At 34.6% G+C, this 17,172-nt stretch overlaps 1 protein-coding gene across 1 annotated transcript in view; it reads left to right on the forward strand.

The window, feature by feature from the left end:
- LOC111511862 (WD repeat-containing protein WDY) overlaps positions 1-17,172 on the forward strand; it is a 37,675-nt gene that overhangs the window by 11,236 nt on the left and 9,267 nt on the right. The window contains exons 4-6 of the mRNA XM_074180437.1: positions 4,313-4,526; positions 10,940-11,229; positions 15,665-15,961. Coding sequence (XP_074036538.1) covers positions 4,313-4,526; positions 10,940-11,229; positions 15,665-15,961 — 801 coding nt within the window. The remainder of the gene's footprint in view (positions 1-4,312; positions 4,527-10,939; positions 11,230-15,664; positions 15,962-17,172) is intronic.

Genomic DNA, 17,172 nt, shown 5'->3' on the forward strand with positions numbered 1-17,172 from the left:
CCGTATCAAACACTGAAAATAATACGACACGGTCTACCTTGCCCACTGTAATGGATCAACCGTGTTCTAAGCCCATAAGCAACACGTATAATGACCGTATCATACAGGAATGATTACCGTTAAATTTCCGTTTGACAACTGTGTGTGAAGTATTGTATATTATTCCGGCTTACTCATCAGTGTAGGGTGAACGTATAGAACGTATTTACCACGAAGAACGAATATGGCTTGCAGATTATCTACATTTCAATGGAATTTATTGCCAAATAAAATTGAAAATGAAACACCGTTTCGCTGCCGAAGACCTACGGTTTAGCAACGTCACATGCCATGCACGTTGCGTATCAGCACCGGCAAAATACTCTCGACTTGAATACTGTCATGGCACCTGCATGCTACGCTACGTGCCGGCCGATGACGGAACGGTCTAGTGGGCGTTGGTTCATATAAATCGTATGAAAGAATTTTTTTAGCATGTGCCGGTACGTTTACGGTCATGATTTAATACGGTATAGCGGGCAGATACCTTAAGGTCTGTGTTCAGTTTGTTAATAACTTCGAAAAATGAAATCATATATTTTTGTTTCTGCATTAAAACTTCTGACAAGTTGAATCGGAATCATCAACTAGGTCTGTTCAAAAAATAAGGTGCCATAAATTGGTTTTCCACAATACCGAAAGTTTTTTTGGTATTGCTTCTCGCAAACGGTGCAGAACTCAAGGTGATGCTGTTAATCGTGCCCTAAAGAAAATAATTAGGCGTGCTTTTCTTGATCTTGGCTCTCCTGGGCTCTTCCGTTGGGACGATAGGACCATTGGTTTCGATGTTATAACCATCCAGCCATGATTCGTCACCAGTTATGAACTCTTCGAGTAAAACTGAATCGCCATTGACGTCATTAAAACATTCCTGATCGATGCTCAGAGACGGTGTTTTCGTCAAAATTCAGCAATTTTGGAACGAACTTCGCAGACATCCTCAGCAACTTTTCTAATAGTGACTCAACGATTCTGTTTTTTTTCATTTATTTAGCTTCAACCACAGAGGGTTATTAGCTGAATGTCATTTACAAATATGTATCATTATTACAATGTTATATTGTCATTTAAATTTTATTCAATACATTTATGTCACTGAGAAAATTTATTAATTGATTTGATCCGATTTATATCTTGATAATAATGATATTAATAATACTTATTTGACTACGTTACATAATACAATATGTTTGTAGCAAGTCATGTTTGGCTTTACATTTAAAATTTACAAGTTAACATTTACACAACATTTACAAGTTAAAATTTACACAACAATCACATATGTAAAAACTTTGAAAATCAAAAAGAAGTAGTGACTTGTATGCTACCACAAAAATGTGTTTTGAAGTCATCGACAGAAGAGAAGCAACGCATCAACAAATAATTTTTCAGTTTTCTCTTGTATGTGTTCAGACTGAGTTCTTTGAAATCTTGGGGCAAAATATTGTACAGAGAGTAATCTATAGAAATTTTTTGCAATAAGTGAAGACGAAATCGATTTATTCTAATGTGGTGAGCGTTTCGTGTGTTATGTTCGTGGATATGACATTGTTTCGTCATGGATAGTTTCTTATGGATATCGATCAAAACGTAATAAAGAAATAAATTTGGCAATGGCATAGTTTTTTGAAATATTCTTGCAAGTAATCCCTGTATCCAATATTAGCCAGTACTCTCAATGTCTTCTTTTGCATTCTGAATATTTGAATGTCATCACATGAATTTCCCCAAAGTTGTACACCATAACTAATATGAGAGTGAAACAGTGAAAAATATGAGGTTTTTAATATATTTATATATTTGCACTAGTGATGTACTTCAATTGGCGAAGAACAAATAGAGAACCCAAGAGTTTTCTCTTCATTTGGGAAATATGTGCAGAATAGTTTAGTCTATTATCTAATGTAATTCCCAGTAATTTAACTTCATTAGTTTCACAATTAGAGATAATTTGATTATTAGCAGAAATCTGGATGTATTGTGTTTTCTGACAATTTAGTTTCAGCTTATTAGATAGAAACCACTGATTAGCACTATTAGATACCTCGTCGAGGTGAGACTGTAACATATCATTATTTTTATCCGACAGAATGAAAGTGGTGTCGTCCGCAAAGAGAACCGATTTGAACGGCATCATATGTTTGTACAAGTCATTCACATAAATGACAAATAAGAGCGGGCCCAAAACAGACCCTTGCGGAACGCTATGCTTAATACTTTGAAAGATAAATATAGTTTTCAAGTCATCTAGATTATGCCGGCGTCTCTCGTTTGTGTATAGTGGGCATTCGGTTAAAATATGTGCAATAGTCAATTCAGTATCACATATGTAACATATTGGAACTTGTTATCCTGACCACCGTACAATGTTTACATCTACACGGTGTCCTGAGAGTAGATGAGTAGTGAGAGAGAGAGAGTAGATGAGTAGTGAGAGAGAGAGTAGTGCCTGAGAAATGTGTGTCCAATACGTAAGCGAGATAAGATAGTTTGTGTTCGCCGTTTCTTAGGTGATATTTTCCATGGTAAGACGAATGATTTGACTCTGGAAAGTTTGGAATTGGATGTATCCCATTTTCGTTGCCAGTGTAATGTGAAATTCTTTTTTAGTGCTGGTTTCATGTCCTAGTGTATACTTTTGGTTATTTTATGTGTAAATCCATCACCGCTTGCTGCTTCTCTTGCTAATCTGTCTGCTTTCTCGACATGAGATGGGCACCAGAGGAACTGAACATTTGAGTTTTTCTTCTGAGAAATTTCTAATTCGGACTTTATTTCAATTAGGGATGGGTGACTTGGATATAATTGTGAAAGTTACTGAATAGCGCTTAAAGCGTCTGAGACGATTGTCCAATTTAATGTTGGTTTTGTGTTAAAGTGGTGAAGGGTGGTAGTTGGAATTTAGCGAAGATTTTTCATAACATTTTTCTTCACTTTCTCAGCAGTTTCCTCGGTTGTTGATGTGTTAGGGCGTCCAGAGCTAGTGTCGTCATTCACATCTTCAACATTTTTTATACAAAATTTGTTACAAATTCTTTGATCCAGCATACACAAAATCACTAATCGAAAGGTATGTATCCCGCAAAATCTGAACATTCGCCTTTTTTTTGAGCAGACCTCGTGTTAGTCTTTCATTTCAGATTAAGTGAAGTCATTTAATAATAAAAAATCATAGATGCCATCATGCATTATTTTAGTTTTTTTTGGTTTTCTACAGAAGACGATCGTTATTTCATTATTTGAAAATTAATTATAGAACATTTTATATCAGAATTCGAAAGAATAATTTCTGAAATTGGAACACGTTTGAAAATGAATTTCAGTATATATTGAACGGATTATATTTTTAGGAGTGACTAATTTTTGGAAAAGAAAGTTTTTGGCTTTCTATTACTCCATCTTCCAAATCTTCCAAAGAAAGGAAGGAAGTAATCGATTTTTAAATAAGTAACTCTATTCATGGATGTGTAGACCACGCAAAGAAGTAAGTTTCAGACTCGAACTGGGAAGCCCCCCTAAAACAACTACTTCCATATAAACATTGAATTACAGAGAGAAAAATTCTTTCGAAACAAATACTTTTATATGAACACTGAATTATACAGAAGACTATTTTCTCTACTCAGTTTGTATTTTGATGTTATTCCATAACGAATGTTTGGAATACAAAATGAGTAGAGAAAATAGTCTTCTGTATAATTCAGTGTTTATATAAAAGTATTTATTTCGAAAAAAAATTTCTTTGCTGTAATTCAATGTTTATATGAAATTAGTTGTTTCGGGAGAGGTTTTTTTCGGTTTGTGTCTGAAAGTTACTTCTTTGCGTGATCTACACACATGTATAAAGTTACTTATTTTAAAATTGATTACTTCCTTCCTTTCTTTGAAAGTTTCTCACATTTTTTGTATCAAGATGGAGTAGTAGAAAGCCAAAAACTTTCTTTCCCAAATTTCAGTAGTTCGGACTTCCATTGAATAATATGTCACATTAGACAACGGGAGTACGAACTTATGAAATTCACTATGAAACATTGTCAACCACTTTCAAACGTACTTTTGAAAAATGTATATTTTTATAACCTATACGCTACTTTTGCCGGAACTCCTTACACAGAAATCGCGAAGTTACACTACATAAAAGTTTTCCTAACTGGTTGCCCAAATAACAAGTTGAGAAAAAAATTTCGATTTTTGCTTGCTTCTTATACAGACATATCGTTTTCATTTCTGTTGTTAAATATGAAAACATAATCAGAAATCCAACTTTTCTAAGGCTACCAAAGATTATTGACGGGAGCACATGATGGAACTTTGAAGATATGGAATTTCAATACTGGTACTTGCCTTCGGAATATGAAAATTGAACAATGGTCCGAGGTACAATCTGTGATTTGGGTAAAAAACCGCATTATGGCTATTGGCTGGAACAGACGGGTTACCGAATTCGCTGACACAGGAGAAGCTGTAGGACCTGGTGGTGCTTTCAGGTGAGATCACTTTGAAATATTTCGAATGTTTTGTTTTTCATGAGCTGCCCGATTCCATCCAGAAAAGAGCCATCCGCTTGATTGTAGACCCGAACATCACCTGCAACCTTGATGGTCTGGAACATCGAAAAAAGGGTAGAGATTGGTCTCTCTTCCACAAATATTTTCACGGAAAGTGTTCACCACCACAAGCATTACTTATTAGAAATACGCGATGAACTGTTGCTGCTCATCGTTTTGAAGTTCAACCCAGTACACCTCAAACTTCACTGTTTAGGACCTCTTTTATTTGGAGAACTGCGTTTATGTGGAATCAACTTTCCAAGAACGTTTTTCCAAATGGATTTAATTTCCAGCGATTCAAATCCAACTTAATCGCTACTTTCGCACAGGACCCGCTCTTAGGGTGCCTGTGCGGATTGTATTAAAAAAAACTGTAATGTCTCAGTGAATAATTAGTCAATGTGGTCGAAATCATCGTGCATTTTTGGCAACATAACACAGGTCGTTATAGGTCGTCGATTTCCTCACGATAGGACTCTGCCAAGATGGTTGGTCCCGGTCAGCAGCCGCTGACCACCATACAGTAACTATGGCTTTTTTTGTGGGTTTTCGTCTTTGGGAAGTGCCTGGGTGGCTCATTGGTGTCCCACCACTGTCCCGAACATCTCCAACTAGCGTAGAGGATCAACTTTTCATCACACATGCCGATTCGATCCAAAAAAGGATTGTTTTGGTTGCGCAAAAGCAGAAACGATGGTGTGATTGTATATACTAAACACAATCTGAATTCTTATATCAGGTCAGTTGAAATAACTATCTTCAAATTTATTAAAATACTTTTTGAAAGATATGACATCGATTTTGGTATAACTGCTATTTATAGACCACCATCAAGTGACTCGAAGTCCTTTTTGATTTGTCTTGATCATGTTCTTAATAATTGTAAACAAACAGTTGAAATTTTTGCAGGAGATATCAATATAAATACAGGGTGTAACTGAATAAGTGTAAAACATTTAAGGAGGTGATTCCTCATCGAAAAAAAGATAGGATATTTCATATAAAGAAATTTCATTGGAGCATTCTTTGTTAAGATTCAGCCCCTTAAAGGGGGTACATAAAATTTGTATAACAATTTTTTTCACAATCACTAAAAAATTTACAATATTGAAATTAACCTGACGTTTTGTACTACCAAAAAGACACTTAGCCAGTAATTTATTTGGTTTACCTCATGGTTGTGAGGGGTGGAAAACGCAGCCCCTAAAATTTATTTCCTATGCAACTTTTTGTCTTATTATTTGTTTACCATTCAAAAATGTATTTCCGATAGCCTGTTTCATTCTAAACAAAAAATATATCTTGGGTTTTTTGCCCAAAATGAACCAGTTCGCAGCAAAAAATTATTTTACGAACAACTATAGAGATACATCGTCATAAATGCGAAAATACGAAACTAATATATCCAGTAGGTCGCTATTAGCAATAGTGACAATTAAATTGGTATGACGCTGTCAGTTTGGGAATTTTCGAAATTGAATTAATACCAATTGTGTGTTGTTGTTCTGTTCTTAATTTGTTACTTTAATAATTTACTTGTTATCAAACTGGCATACATAAATGAGGAAATAGCTGATATGCATTACGTTTACGATCTGTCGCAGGGGAATGGGTTAGAAGCTTCTAGAAGATATGCTGAAGTGTATCCTCAACGGCAGCATCCTTCACATAGAATATTTGCCCGACTTCATCAACGATTACGAGAATATGGTTCATTCGGCAAAAGAACGCAGGATTGTGGTCGCCATCGAGAAGTACGAACACCTCAGCTTGACGAAGCAGTACTTAATTTGATTGAAGAACAACCTACTACCAGTACTAGAAAGATTGCTTTCCAGCTAAATGTTGATCATATGACGATATTTCGAATTTTAAAGGAACAACTCTTATACCCTTACCATCTGCAACGAGTACAGGCACTGTTACCGCGAGATTTTCCGAACCGTCTTGACAAGATTATTAATTTTCATAATTACCACATATGGGCTGATGAAAACCCTCACGCTATTGTCGAAACTAACCATCAAGAACAGTTTTCTCTTAACGTGTGGCTCGGAGTTATTGGGGATGATTTAATTGGGCCTCATTTTCTACCTCCTCGATTAAATGGTGAGGCATATGTTCAGTTTTTAAGAGAAGTGCATCCAGTACTGTTTGAGGAAGTTCCTTTGGGCGTTAGAAGGGATATGTTTTTTATGCATGATGGGGCTCCCGCCCATTTTAGTCAAGTAGCACGTCAGCATTCAACTGAAACATATGCAAATCAGTGGATAGGTCGAGGAGGACCACAGAACTGGCCCGCTCGATCCCCGGATCTCAATCCTCTCGATTTCTCTATTTGGGGCCATTTACAGCACTTGATTTATCGTACTCCTGTTCGCGATGTAGATGACTTAAGAAACCGCATCATCGATGCGTGCAGGGTAATCAGAGAGACTTCAGGAATATTTGAGCGAATATGTGGCTCAATGCGCCAACGTCTAGACGCATGCGTAATGTCTGAAGGTAGACATATTGAACATTTACTATGATTTCTACATGTTGTGTGTTTTATTAAATTAGTTTTGTTTATTACCCTTTATCGTTTAATGCAGGTACTAACTACAAAATAAAAATAAACCCAGTTAGCATTTATGACGTTGTATCTGTGTAGTTGTTCGTAAAATAATTTTTTGCTGCGAACTGGTTTATTTTGGGCAAAACATCAGAGAGTCATTTTTTGTTTAGAATGAAGCAGGCTATCGGAAATAAATTTTCAAATGGTAAACAAATAATAAGACAAAAAATTTCATTGAAAATAAATTTTAGGGGTTGCGTTTTCCACCCCTTACAACCATGGGGTAAATCAAATAAATTACTGGCTAATTGTCTTTTTGGTAGTACAAAACGTCAGGTTAATTTCAATATTGTAACTTCTTCAGTGCTTGTGAAAAAAATTGTTATACAAATTTTTAATACCCCCCTTAAGGGAATGTATGCTCCAATGAAGTTTCTTTATATGAAAGATCCTATCTTTTTATCGATGAGGAGTCACCTCCTTGAATGTTTCACACTTATTCAGTTACACCCTCTATATTAAATATTGAAGAATCATTTTCAGCTTCATATCTTGATATTTTTCAGTCCTATTGTTTCACAAATTATATTAATACACCGACAAGAATGGGAAATGATTCAGAAAGTTGCTTAGATCATATTTTTATCAAACTTAATGGAAAATATACCGATGAGTTATTGGAGTTTCATGTATACGAATCCTACATCACTGACCACTTTCCTGTAACTTGTTGCTTACATTTAGATACAATTAAAAAATCGAACGACCATCAAATGAAAACTAAAAAAGTTGATTTCGAAAAACTGAATTGCTTGTTAGAAAATAAGTACTGGGAGAAGGTCGTCATTAAAAATGATTCTGAAGTATCTTACAATAATTTTTCCAATATTTTTGAAGAATATTTGGGAGAGTCCTGCCAAAATTTGTTGATTGAAAAAACATAGGAAAATCAAGACTTGGATTACCAATGGTTTGATTATTTAGATTTTTCAAAGAGAAAAATTGAAAAAACTTTACGAAAACATGGAAATGATAAAAAACTGTTAAATAACTGTACCAGTAAGGACAGGTAGCCAGATTTTATTAACGCTCATGGCCTCTTATTTCTATTGAAGTTATTCCTGTGTTTTTTAATTTCTATTGTCTCTCTATACACTCTTGAATAGTAATTTTATAATAATTCTGTAACAGTGATTACTATCCAGGGGTCTCCCATATAAAACTCCTTTGGCAAATATCTGGAAATTTAAAGAGAATATCCATATTTCGTGAAAACAGATGATTTTGATGTCACGTAGAGATGAAGCACTAGTCGTCATCCTGCAGGGCGTCGCGACACCGACGCCCATTTTTTCAAATAATAATCCAGATTTTTCAATTCGTTTTTAGATTTTGCATCAAATTCTGAATTCAGCCATAAGCACACTTGTAGTTTCCCTTGAATACTGATGAAAAAAGACAATTTTATTGTATATTATAAAGAGGGCCATGAATAAGAGAGAGAGAGAGAATATACTTTATTGTCATAAGAGTAAATCTTGTGGACAAAGTTTCACTTAATCTATACGACAGTTTTCGTGTAAAAACAAAGTGTATATATAAAAACTTATAAGTCGTACAGGATGCTGGTAAATAATAAACAAATAAGATTATCATAAAATTCTTGTATATTTATAGTATGATCTGTCACTTATAAAACCTTTCACAGCCTTCCTGAAGCATTGTGAAGACTTTATTTCTATTACATTCTTTGGCAAGTGGTTGAACATTTTACAACCATTATAGACAATGAAATCCTTCATGACTGATGTCATTGGTATTGGCAACTTATTGTTGTTGGATTGCCTTGTCACATAGTGGGTTGGTGAGAAATGAAATTTGTTCAAATATTTCTTAATTACTCACACTGTCTCCATTATAAATACAGAAATAACTGTTAGAATTCCATGAGTGGTTAAGAGTAATCTACAAGAGTCTGTACTTTTTCATTCGCACATATATCTTACGGCTCATTTTTGCAAAATTGAAATATTTTGTTGTAGATAACCACTACATACGCCCCAAAATGGAATTCCATATCACAGGTGAGATTCCACCAGAGAAATATAAACAGTCTTAGCTGCTGTTAAACCAAGTTCATTTACGATTACTCTGACTGCATAACAACCAGACGATACTTAAAATTTTAGTTTTCAATCGATATGTAAAAGTAGCTGAAAAATTTTAAACTACTTTTGTTCTCAATGATGTCATTCCCAATGGGTATATTGTCAAATTCACATCTGAAAGTTAGTGTGTTAATTTACGAAATATTTAGAGACAGGCGATTTGAATCACACCAACTCTTCACTTTCATCATATCGATGGATATGAGTTAAGTTAAATCATTTGCATTGTCCGATTGCCTAAAAATGGTAGTATCGTCTGCAAATAGTGTGAATTTTCCTGAAATATTCATACTTATCAAATCGTTGAGGTGGATAACGAACAAAGTTGGCCCTAGTATTGAACCTACAGGCACACCAATACGTATTTTCCTAATTTCTGAGCGATGGATTGTTTCCACTACCTGACAAATATGAGCTGAACCAGCTCAGTATCACTCCTCTGAAGCCGTAGTAGGGAAGTTTCCGCAGCAGTGTTCTTTGACATCCACACAGTCGAAAGTCTTCGAAAAATCGTAAAATACTGCAGCAACAACCTCGCCACTATTGATTCCAGTATAAACTGTTTCCATTAGTGGGAAAATTGCAACATTAGTGCTTTTGCCACTTTGAAAGCCAAACTGTTCTTTATTAATGATTTTATATTTCGACAGAATTACAGTTATCCTTATCTCGACCAGTTTTTCTAGAAGTTTTTCTAATGTGGGAACTAGGGAAATAGGCCGATAATGCGAGGCGACGCCCTGATTTCCACCTTTATAAAGTGGTATTACCAATGATACCATCAGGAAATCAGGAAACTTTTCTGATTGAAACGATACATTAATAATGTTGGTTAAGAGTTGTAATGTGTTATCTGGGAGATTTTTCAGAATGTTTGTCGTCGTAACTAGATGACGTCATTTTTCCAATGGAAACAATTACCTGTTTCAGCTCATAAATATCACTGTCATAAAAAATGCAAGTTTCAGATATAAAGGGTTTTTTAATTGTTCTATAGGGTCGTTCTAAGTAGTCAATTTTTCAGTCAAAACAAACTGAAAAATCTGGGTTACCATTAAAAAAAAAAGGCGACGCCCTAACGCCAAGTGCTGGATATCTATGTTAATAAGAGGACTCTTCGACATCAAAATCATCTACCTTCACGAAATATGGATATAGTCTTCCATTTTCCAGATATTTGCCCGCGGAGTTTTTTATGGGACACTCATGCAAGGCAATAGAAATTCAAAAATACTGGGATAATTTCAGTAGAAAAGAAGCGGCAATGAACATCAATAAAACCTGGCTATCTGTCCTTACAGGTACACAAACAAGGTCAGGTATTACAAATAAGAGAAACCAAGCTACGCCCACTAATGATAATTTAAAACTAGAGTCAAATACGAGTTACGTAGTTAATGCAGTCAAAACGATGGGAACAACTCAAGCATCAATTCGGGCAATGCGACCGTTACCACATCGGGTTCGATACTGCCTACCGCAGTAGTAGACGAAACATCTGCCATAAAATCTGCAGAGCACGGCCAAAAACCCGAAAAATAGGTTTTACACAGTTATTTCCGGCCGTGAAAGTTCACATTCTTTAATTAATTGCTCTGTTTTAATTTTCGAATCAATCTGATTAGTAAGAATTGGGACCTCCGGCACACCGAAGATATAAGTTCTGCGACAGTGAAAGTTCCAGAAACCTTGGCTACTAGCTCTTATTCCGGAGAACTGATACTGTGGCGTTTAGAAACTGGACAACCTTACAAAAAATTTAACGTTTCGAACCCAACCGCCAGGATTAAAATACAATATCAGTTGAGGACAAAAGATAAACCGAAGGAAGAAGTGATCCTTAGAAGAAGAGCGTCTACTACCCAGAAGAGTACGTTGATTGCGTCACATATATCAGTCGATTCGATGTTATCAGGTAAAACCAATCAATCAATCAATCACTGTACTTTATTGTCTAGGAAAAAAATCTTATTGACAAAGCATATGAAAACAATACTATTACACAAAATAACATACACATATATATACATACACATATATAACACATATATGCACATATATATATATATATATATATATATATATATATATATATATATATATATATATATATATATATATATATATATATATATATATATATATATATATAGTGTCACCGATAAAGTCCGCATCAAATGGGAAACTTTTTTATTTATCGTTTTATGTGAAATTTTATTTTGGCAGTAGATTTTGCTAAAGAAATGATGTCAAATGGCGTCTACAAAATAGGTCACGTGATTTCCTTAACCTGTCAAAATTGACATTTAAAAAAAAATATCCAAAAATATCAAAGGATAAAAACATTTTCTTTTGTAATTTTATACCCACACACCAAGTTTCAAACCCATAATAAGTATTTTATATTTTCACTATTTTTCCGCATTCCTGCTTTTTCTACTTATCAAAATTTAAGCACACCTGTACTAAATCATTTATTTTAACTAAACTCGTCACCGAATTTCTTTTTTTGTAATATAATAATATTTTAAGAGCCTCTTTGATGTTAAAAACAAATTTTGAAAAATAAAAGTTGTCAAACTTGATGCAAAGTTCATCTAGTTTCAACGGGGCTTTCCAAACTATACAGTACTTGAGTTTTTTAATGAGCAAATGGCCTCACAATATGAATTAGAACAAAACGGAACATTAGGAAACAATATCTTAGAGTGTTTATTGTTTTTTTAACAAAAAATACAGTGGAATTTAATCTTAATTAAAAGGAACTGAAAATAAACATGTACCTATACCTAATAGAAAAAAAAACACGAAAAAAAGACTCACGACATTAAATACACTACATTTCTGTATGTCTTCCATCGCGTTCTATGCAGATAATTGTCCTTCTTGATACATCTTTTATTGAGTTGCTGATACTCACAGGGTTTATGTTTAAAATAGAGTTTCTAATAACAGTTTCTAGGTGATTCACGTCACGAAAAGGTCTTTGTTTATAAACGATTTGTTTTAAGTAACCCCACAAGAAAAAATCTAGTGGGGTTAAATCTGGCGACCTAGGCGGCCATATTTGCTCCATATTTCGCCCAATAACTTTGCCCCTAAACATTTCTAATAGTTTCTCTTTGACTTGTCTTGAACTATGAATAGGAGCCCCGTCACATTGATACCACAGACTGTGTCTTATTTCAACCGGCATATTGTCCACTATATCACTGATCTCAGTATTTAGAAATTGCAAATAATCCTGAGAAGTTAAATTGTGTCTAAAAAAGAATGGTCCCATTACCTGATTATTTAAAACACCGCACCACACATTTGTTTTGAATGAATATTGGTCCCGACATTCTATCACAAAATGAGGATTTTCCTGAGCCCACCACCTACAATTCTGGGAACTGACTACGCCGTTCGATGTGAAGGTAGCTTCGTCGGTCAATAGGATTTTGTAAGGAAATTTTCTGTTTAATTCTACTTCTCCTTGGTACCAGAAAGAGAAATCTAGTCGAACATCGAAATCTCTTTCCTTTAAGGTATTTATAAATTTGGGTTTGTAGGGTTTGAATTTATTTTTATGTAAAATTGCTCTTACGCTTTCTCTTTTAACGCCAGTTCTATCTACAATATTGGTAATACTTGATTTTCCCTGTTCGATAACATCCAGGCAGACAGCCAACTGAACCTCATCATTATTGCGTGATGGATTATTACGTTTTTTAAAAGTATTTTCAACTGAACCAGTCAGTTTAAATTTTTTTAAAATTCTACTTACAGTGGATTGCTGTACATGTCTACCAGGATGTCTTGCGTTAAAAATATCAGCCACTTGTAGATGCAATGTGTTTTCACCACAAATTAGCACAATTTCAATTTCACATTATTTTAATTTTCATACATTACATTGAACTAACGGGCATTAATTTATTCAGTGACAGTGACGTTTTCTAAAACACATTATGTAGTTTCATATTTTTTCACAGCCTACCCAGTTTTTTAAAATTAGTGTTGTTAGCGGAGTAGGTAAATGTAAATACTATGAATTTTTTTCTTTTATTGAATGGGCTTCAAGAATCACGAAATGATGTTTCCTAATGTTCTGTTTTTTTTCTAATTTATATTGTGAGGCCATTTGCTCATTAAAAAACTCAAATACTGTATAGTTTTGAAAGCTCCATTGAAACTAGATGAACTTTGCATCAAGTTTGACAACTTTTATTTTTCAAAATTTGTTTTTAACATCAAAGAGGCTCTTAAAATATTATTATATTACAAAAAAAGAAATTCGGTGACGAGTTTAGTTAAAATAAATGATTTAGTACAGATGTGCTTAAATTTTGATAAGTAGAAAAAGCAGGAGTGCGGAAAAATAGTGAAAATATAAAATACTTATTATGGGTTTGAAACTTGGTGTGTGGGTATAAAATTACAAAAAAAAATGTTTTTATCCTTTGATATTTTTGGATATTTTGAAGAATAATGTCATTTTTCGATGTTTCTTTTTTTAAATGTCAATTTTGACAGGTTAAGGAAATCACGTGACCTATTTTGTAGACGCCATTTGACATCATTTCTTAAGCAAAATCTACTGCCAAAATCAAATTTCACATAAAACGATAAATAAAAACGTTTCCCATTTGATGCGGACTTTATCGGTGACACTGTATATATATGAAATACAAGTTATCAAGTAATTATAAAGAAAAATAAAAATAACAGGTGCAGACAAAATAAAAATTTAATAAAATATAATAGTCGAAGTTATGTAAAATTTCCAAAATTGTACAAAGTTCAAAAAATAAAACCTAAATCAGAAGCTGGTCTCAAAGCCTGTCTTCAAAATATTCGACCAAGCTGTAATACGCTTTTAAGAGCAAAAGTTCTTTTACACGGTTACGGAATACCTTGTAGTTCACTATACTTTTCATTTCGGTAGGTGAATGGTTGAAAATCTTACGACTCTCAAACAAAATGTTTTGTTAACGTTCTTATTGGAATAGGCAGAGGTATGTCGTGAATTTGACGGGTAAAGTAGGTATTTTCTGATCTATAGCATTCTCTTCTTTTAAATATGAGACTTACTGTTTCCAAGATAAAAATGCAGTGTACAGTCAGTAATTTGTTATTGATAAATAGGGGTTTGCAATGGTCCCTAATATTGGCTTTGTAGATGAATTTCACTGCTCTTTTTTGCAAAACGAAAACAGACTGTAGTAACTGTTTGCTACAAAACCCCCAGAAGGCGACACCATATCTCAAGTGAGATTCGATTAAAGCGTAGTACGCAGTTTTACCAGCAGTTGCTCCCAGTTCTTTAGTGATAACTCTAATGGCATAACAGCTAGATGAAAGTTTTTTGTTCAGATATTTTATATGATCTTCAAATTTCAGAAAGTTATCAATCCAAATTCCCAAGAATTTAGCAGATTGTTTATTTTCTATCATATGAGTTTGAAGGCAGAAATTTCCATGCACAAATTCAAATGATAGAATAATAGTTTTGCTGAAGTTAAAACATAGTGAGTTTGAGTCACACCAATACTTAATTTTTTCTAAATCAGCTTTAATGGTACTCTTCAAGGAAACCAAATCCTTTCCACGCCACAATAAAGTGGTGTCATCTGCAAATAGTGTAATTTTACCATCAATATTGCTGTTAGGAAGATCATTCACATATAGGAGAAATAAGATAGGACCTATAACAGATCCTTGTGGAACTCCACGGCATATTTTGGAGAGACTGGATGTTTTATTTCCTACCTTGACAATTTGATTTCTGTCAGAGAGAAAAGAGCTGAACCATTCGAGGGTTGGCCCTCTGAAACCATAAAGAAATAATTTCTTCAGCAATATTCTGTGATCTACACAGTCAAAGGCCTTAGAAAAATCACAGAATACTGCAGCGGCCGCCTCGCCTTGATTTAGTCCTAAATATAGCTCTTCCTAGAAGTCAAAGATAGCATCGCTAGTATTCTTACATGATTGAAAGCCAAATTGGGCATTGTTTATTATATTATGTTTTGTAAAGAAGAATATCATTCTTTTCTTGACAAGTTTCTCTATAAGTTTCGATAGAGATGGTATAAGAGAAATTGGTCGAAGTTTTGACGGCTTGTTCGCTGCACCCCCCCTTGTGAATAAGAATAACTAAAGCAGTTTTCAGGACGCCAGGAAATGTTCCAGTTGTGAAAGACACATTAATTGAATCCGCCAGAATATGAAGAACCTGATCGGAAAGATTTTCAAAAAGTTTATTGGATACTTCGTCAATCCCGTGTGTTTTTTTATTTTTGATATATTTTAAAGTTTCCCAGTGCAAATCAAAGCTGGAAGGAAATCTATAATCCGTTGTTTAGGTCCAGGGAAGCATTCATTCGGAGGTAAACTGAGAGATAGAAGAGTTTCAACGGTGCCAATGCCCGACGAATGTTTTCATTTACGTAGACCCGCTGTTCACTGCATGATATTTTTGAACAAGAGAAAAAGCGATCCAGGGGTTGGAACTCTTTTAGTCGCCTTTGAAAATGGTGTTATCCAGGTGTGGAATCACCATGTCGCGGGAGGATTCATAACTTCCTTCTCTGCTATCCATAAAGCTGGGGACTACGTGATTTCGATGGCAACTGACGAGAATAATGAATTTTTATTCATAGGTGAGTTTCATTACACATATTTCGCCTTGTGATGGCCCATTTATGATGGAGGTCTATCAATGAAGATTGTAAAATAATCTACTTTGAAAGACTTTTTTTGTGGAGGACAACACTTCCTACTTTTTTTTGGGTGTATACAATTTGAAAAATAAACGAAGCTCAATGTGTGATAAACGGCAAACTGGAAAGTTAACCCCGAAAAGTTGCTGCGTAATACAAACCACTGAAGAGTCCAATTAGGTAGTAACTTGTCGTATTCATTAACACGTTCAACGCCATGTGTATCTTTTTCGATACACACTGTCCTATCCAATGTGTATCGAAAAAGATACACGACGTTCATCTCGTTCAATGCGTTGTGTGTCGTCAACTCGCACACTTGCCGTGTGTTTAATAGGACGAAAATGAAGTTTTGGCCTACACGGAAGTTTGTGTATGCCTGGGTTGGGATATGGATGTTTATATTTTGAAATATCATAAAAATTATATGGTGGTAGAATAAAACAATGTATTCTCTGAAAAATTGTAATGAAAAAACTTATGAAACTGAACAGCATGGTGAATAAACATTAGTGAGTATTATTGAAACATTTACGACACAAAAATGTTCCGCAAACAGAACATTTTGTTATAACTTGCGAGGCTATAACAAGTTTTCCGTCAATCTCTTTCCCCTTTCTGCCATATTTTCTGTAGCATTCCGCACATCGTCCACGTACATTCTTCCCCTCCACTTCATTATTTATAAGATAGTGTTTCCCCTTCGTTTTCTTGGATTCAGCTTCCGTCGTAGTACATCGTTCGAGCATTCCTGTGATCACTTGCTCTCTGAATTCTGTTATAGTCAATTTTTTATTAGTAGTTGTTTCATTGTACAAAAAATGGGCATTTACTAAACTAGTTCCCCATATGATCTCAATAGCGAGCTTACGATACCATTTAGTGCAGCGACGCAAAGCTGATCCATACGTTGCCATTTGGTCGCTGAGGTCAATGGATGATTTGCCGCTATTGTATTCTGTAATACATATTGGTTTCATTATGGGTGTATTTGTTCTAGTTGTGCTGGTCACAGTTCTGAGGGCTGACGTTTTAGTTGAAAGCATTCTCACATCGCGCTTATCTCGCCATTTTAGGACAACAATACCACCATCCTTTGTTTGACTTGCAGACATTTCGCCTCTTTTCAGTTTAGCTCCCATAATATTATT

Source organism: Leptinotarsa decemlineata, unplaced genomic scaffold, assembly GCF_025532065.1.
Source record: "Leptinotarsa decemlineata unplaced genomic scaffold, Ldec_3_MD MMD2_tig00026294_RagTag_RagTag, whole genome shotgun sequence".
Lineage (NCBI taxonomy): Eukaryota > Metazoa > Arthropoda > Insecta > Coleoptera > Chrysomelidae > Leptinotarsa > Leptinotarsa decemlineata.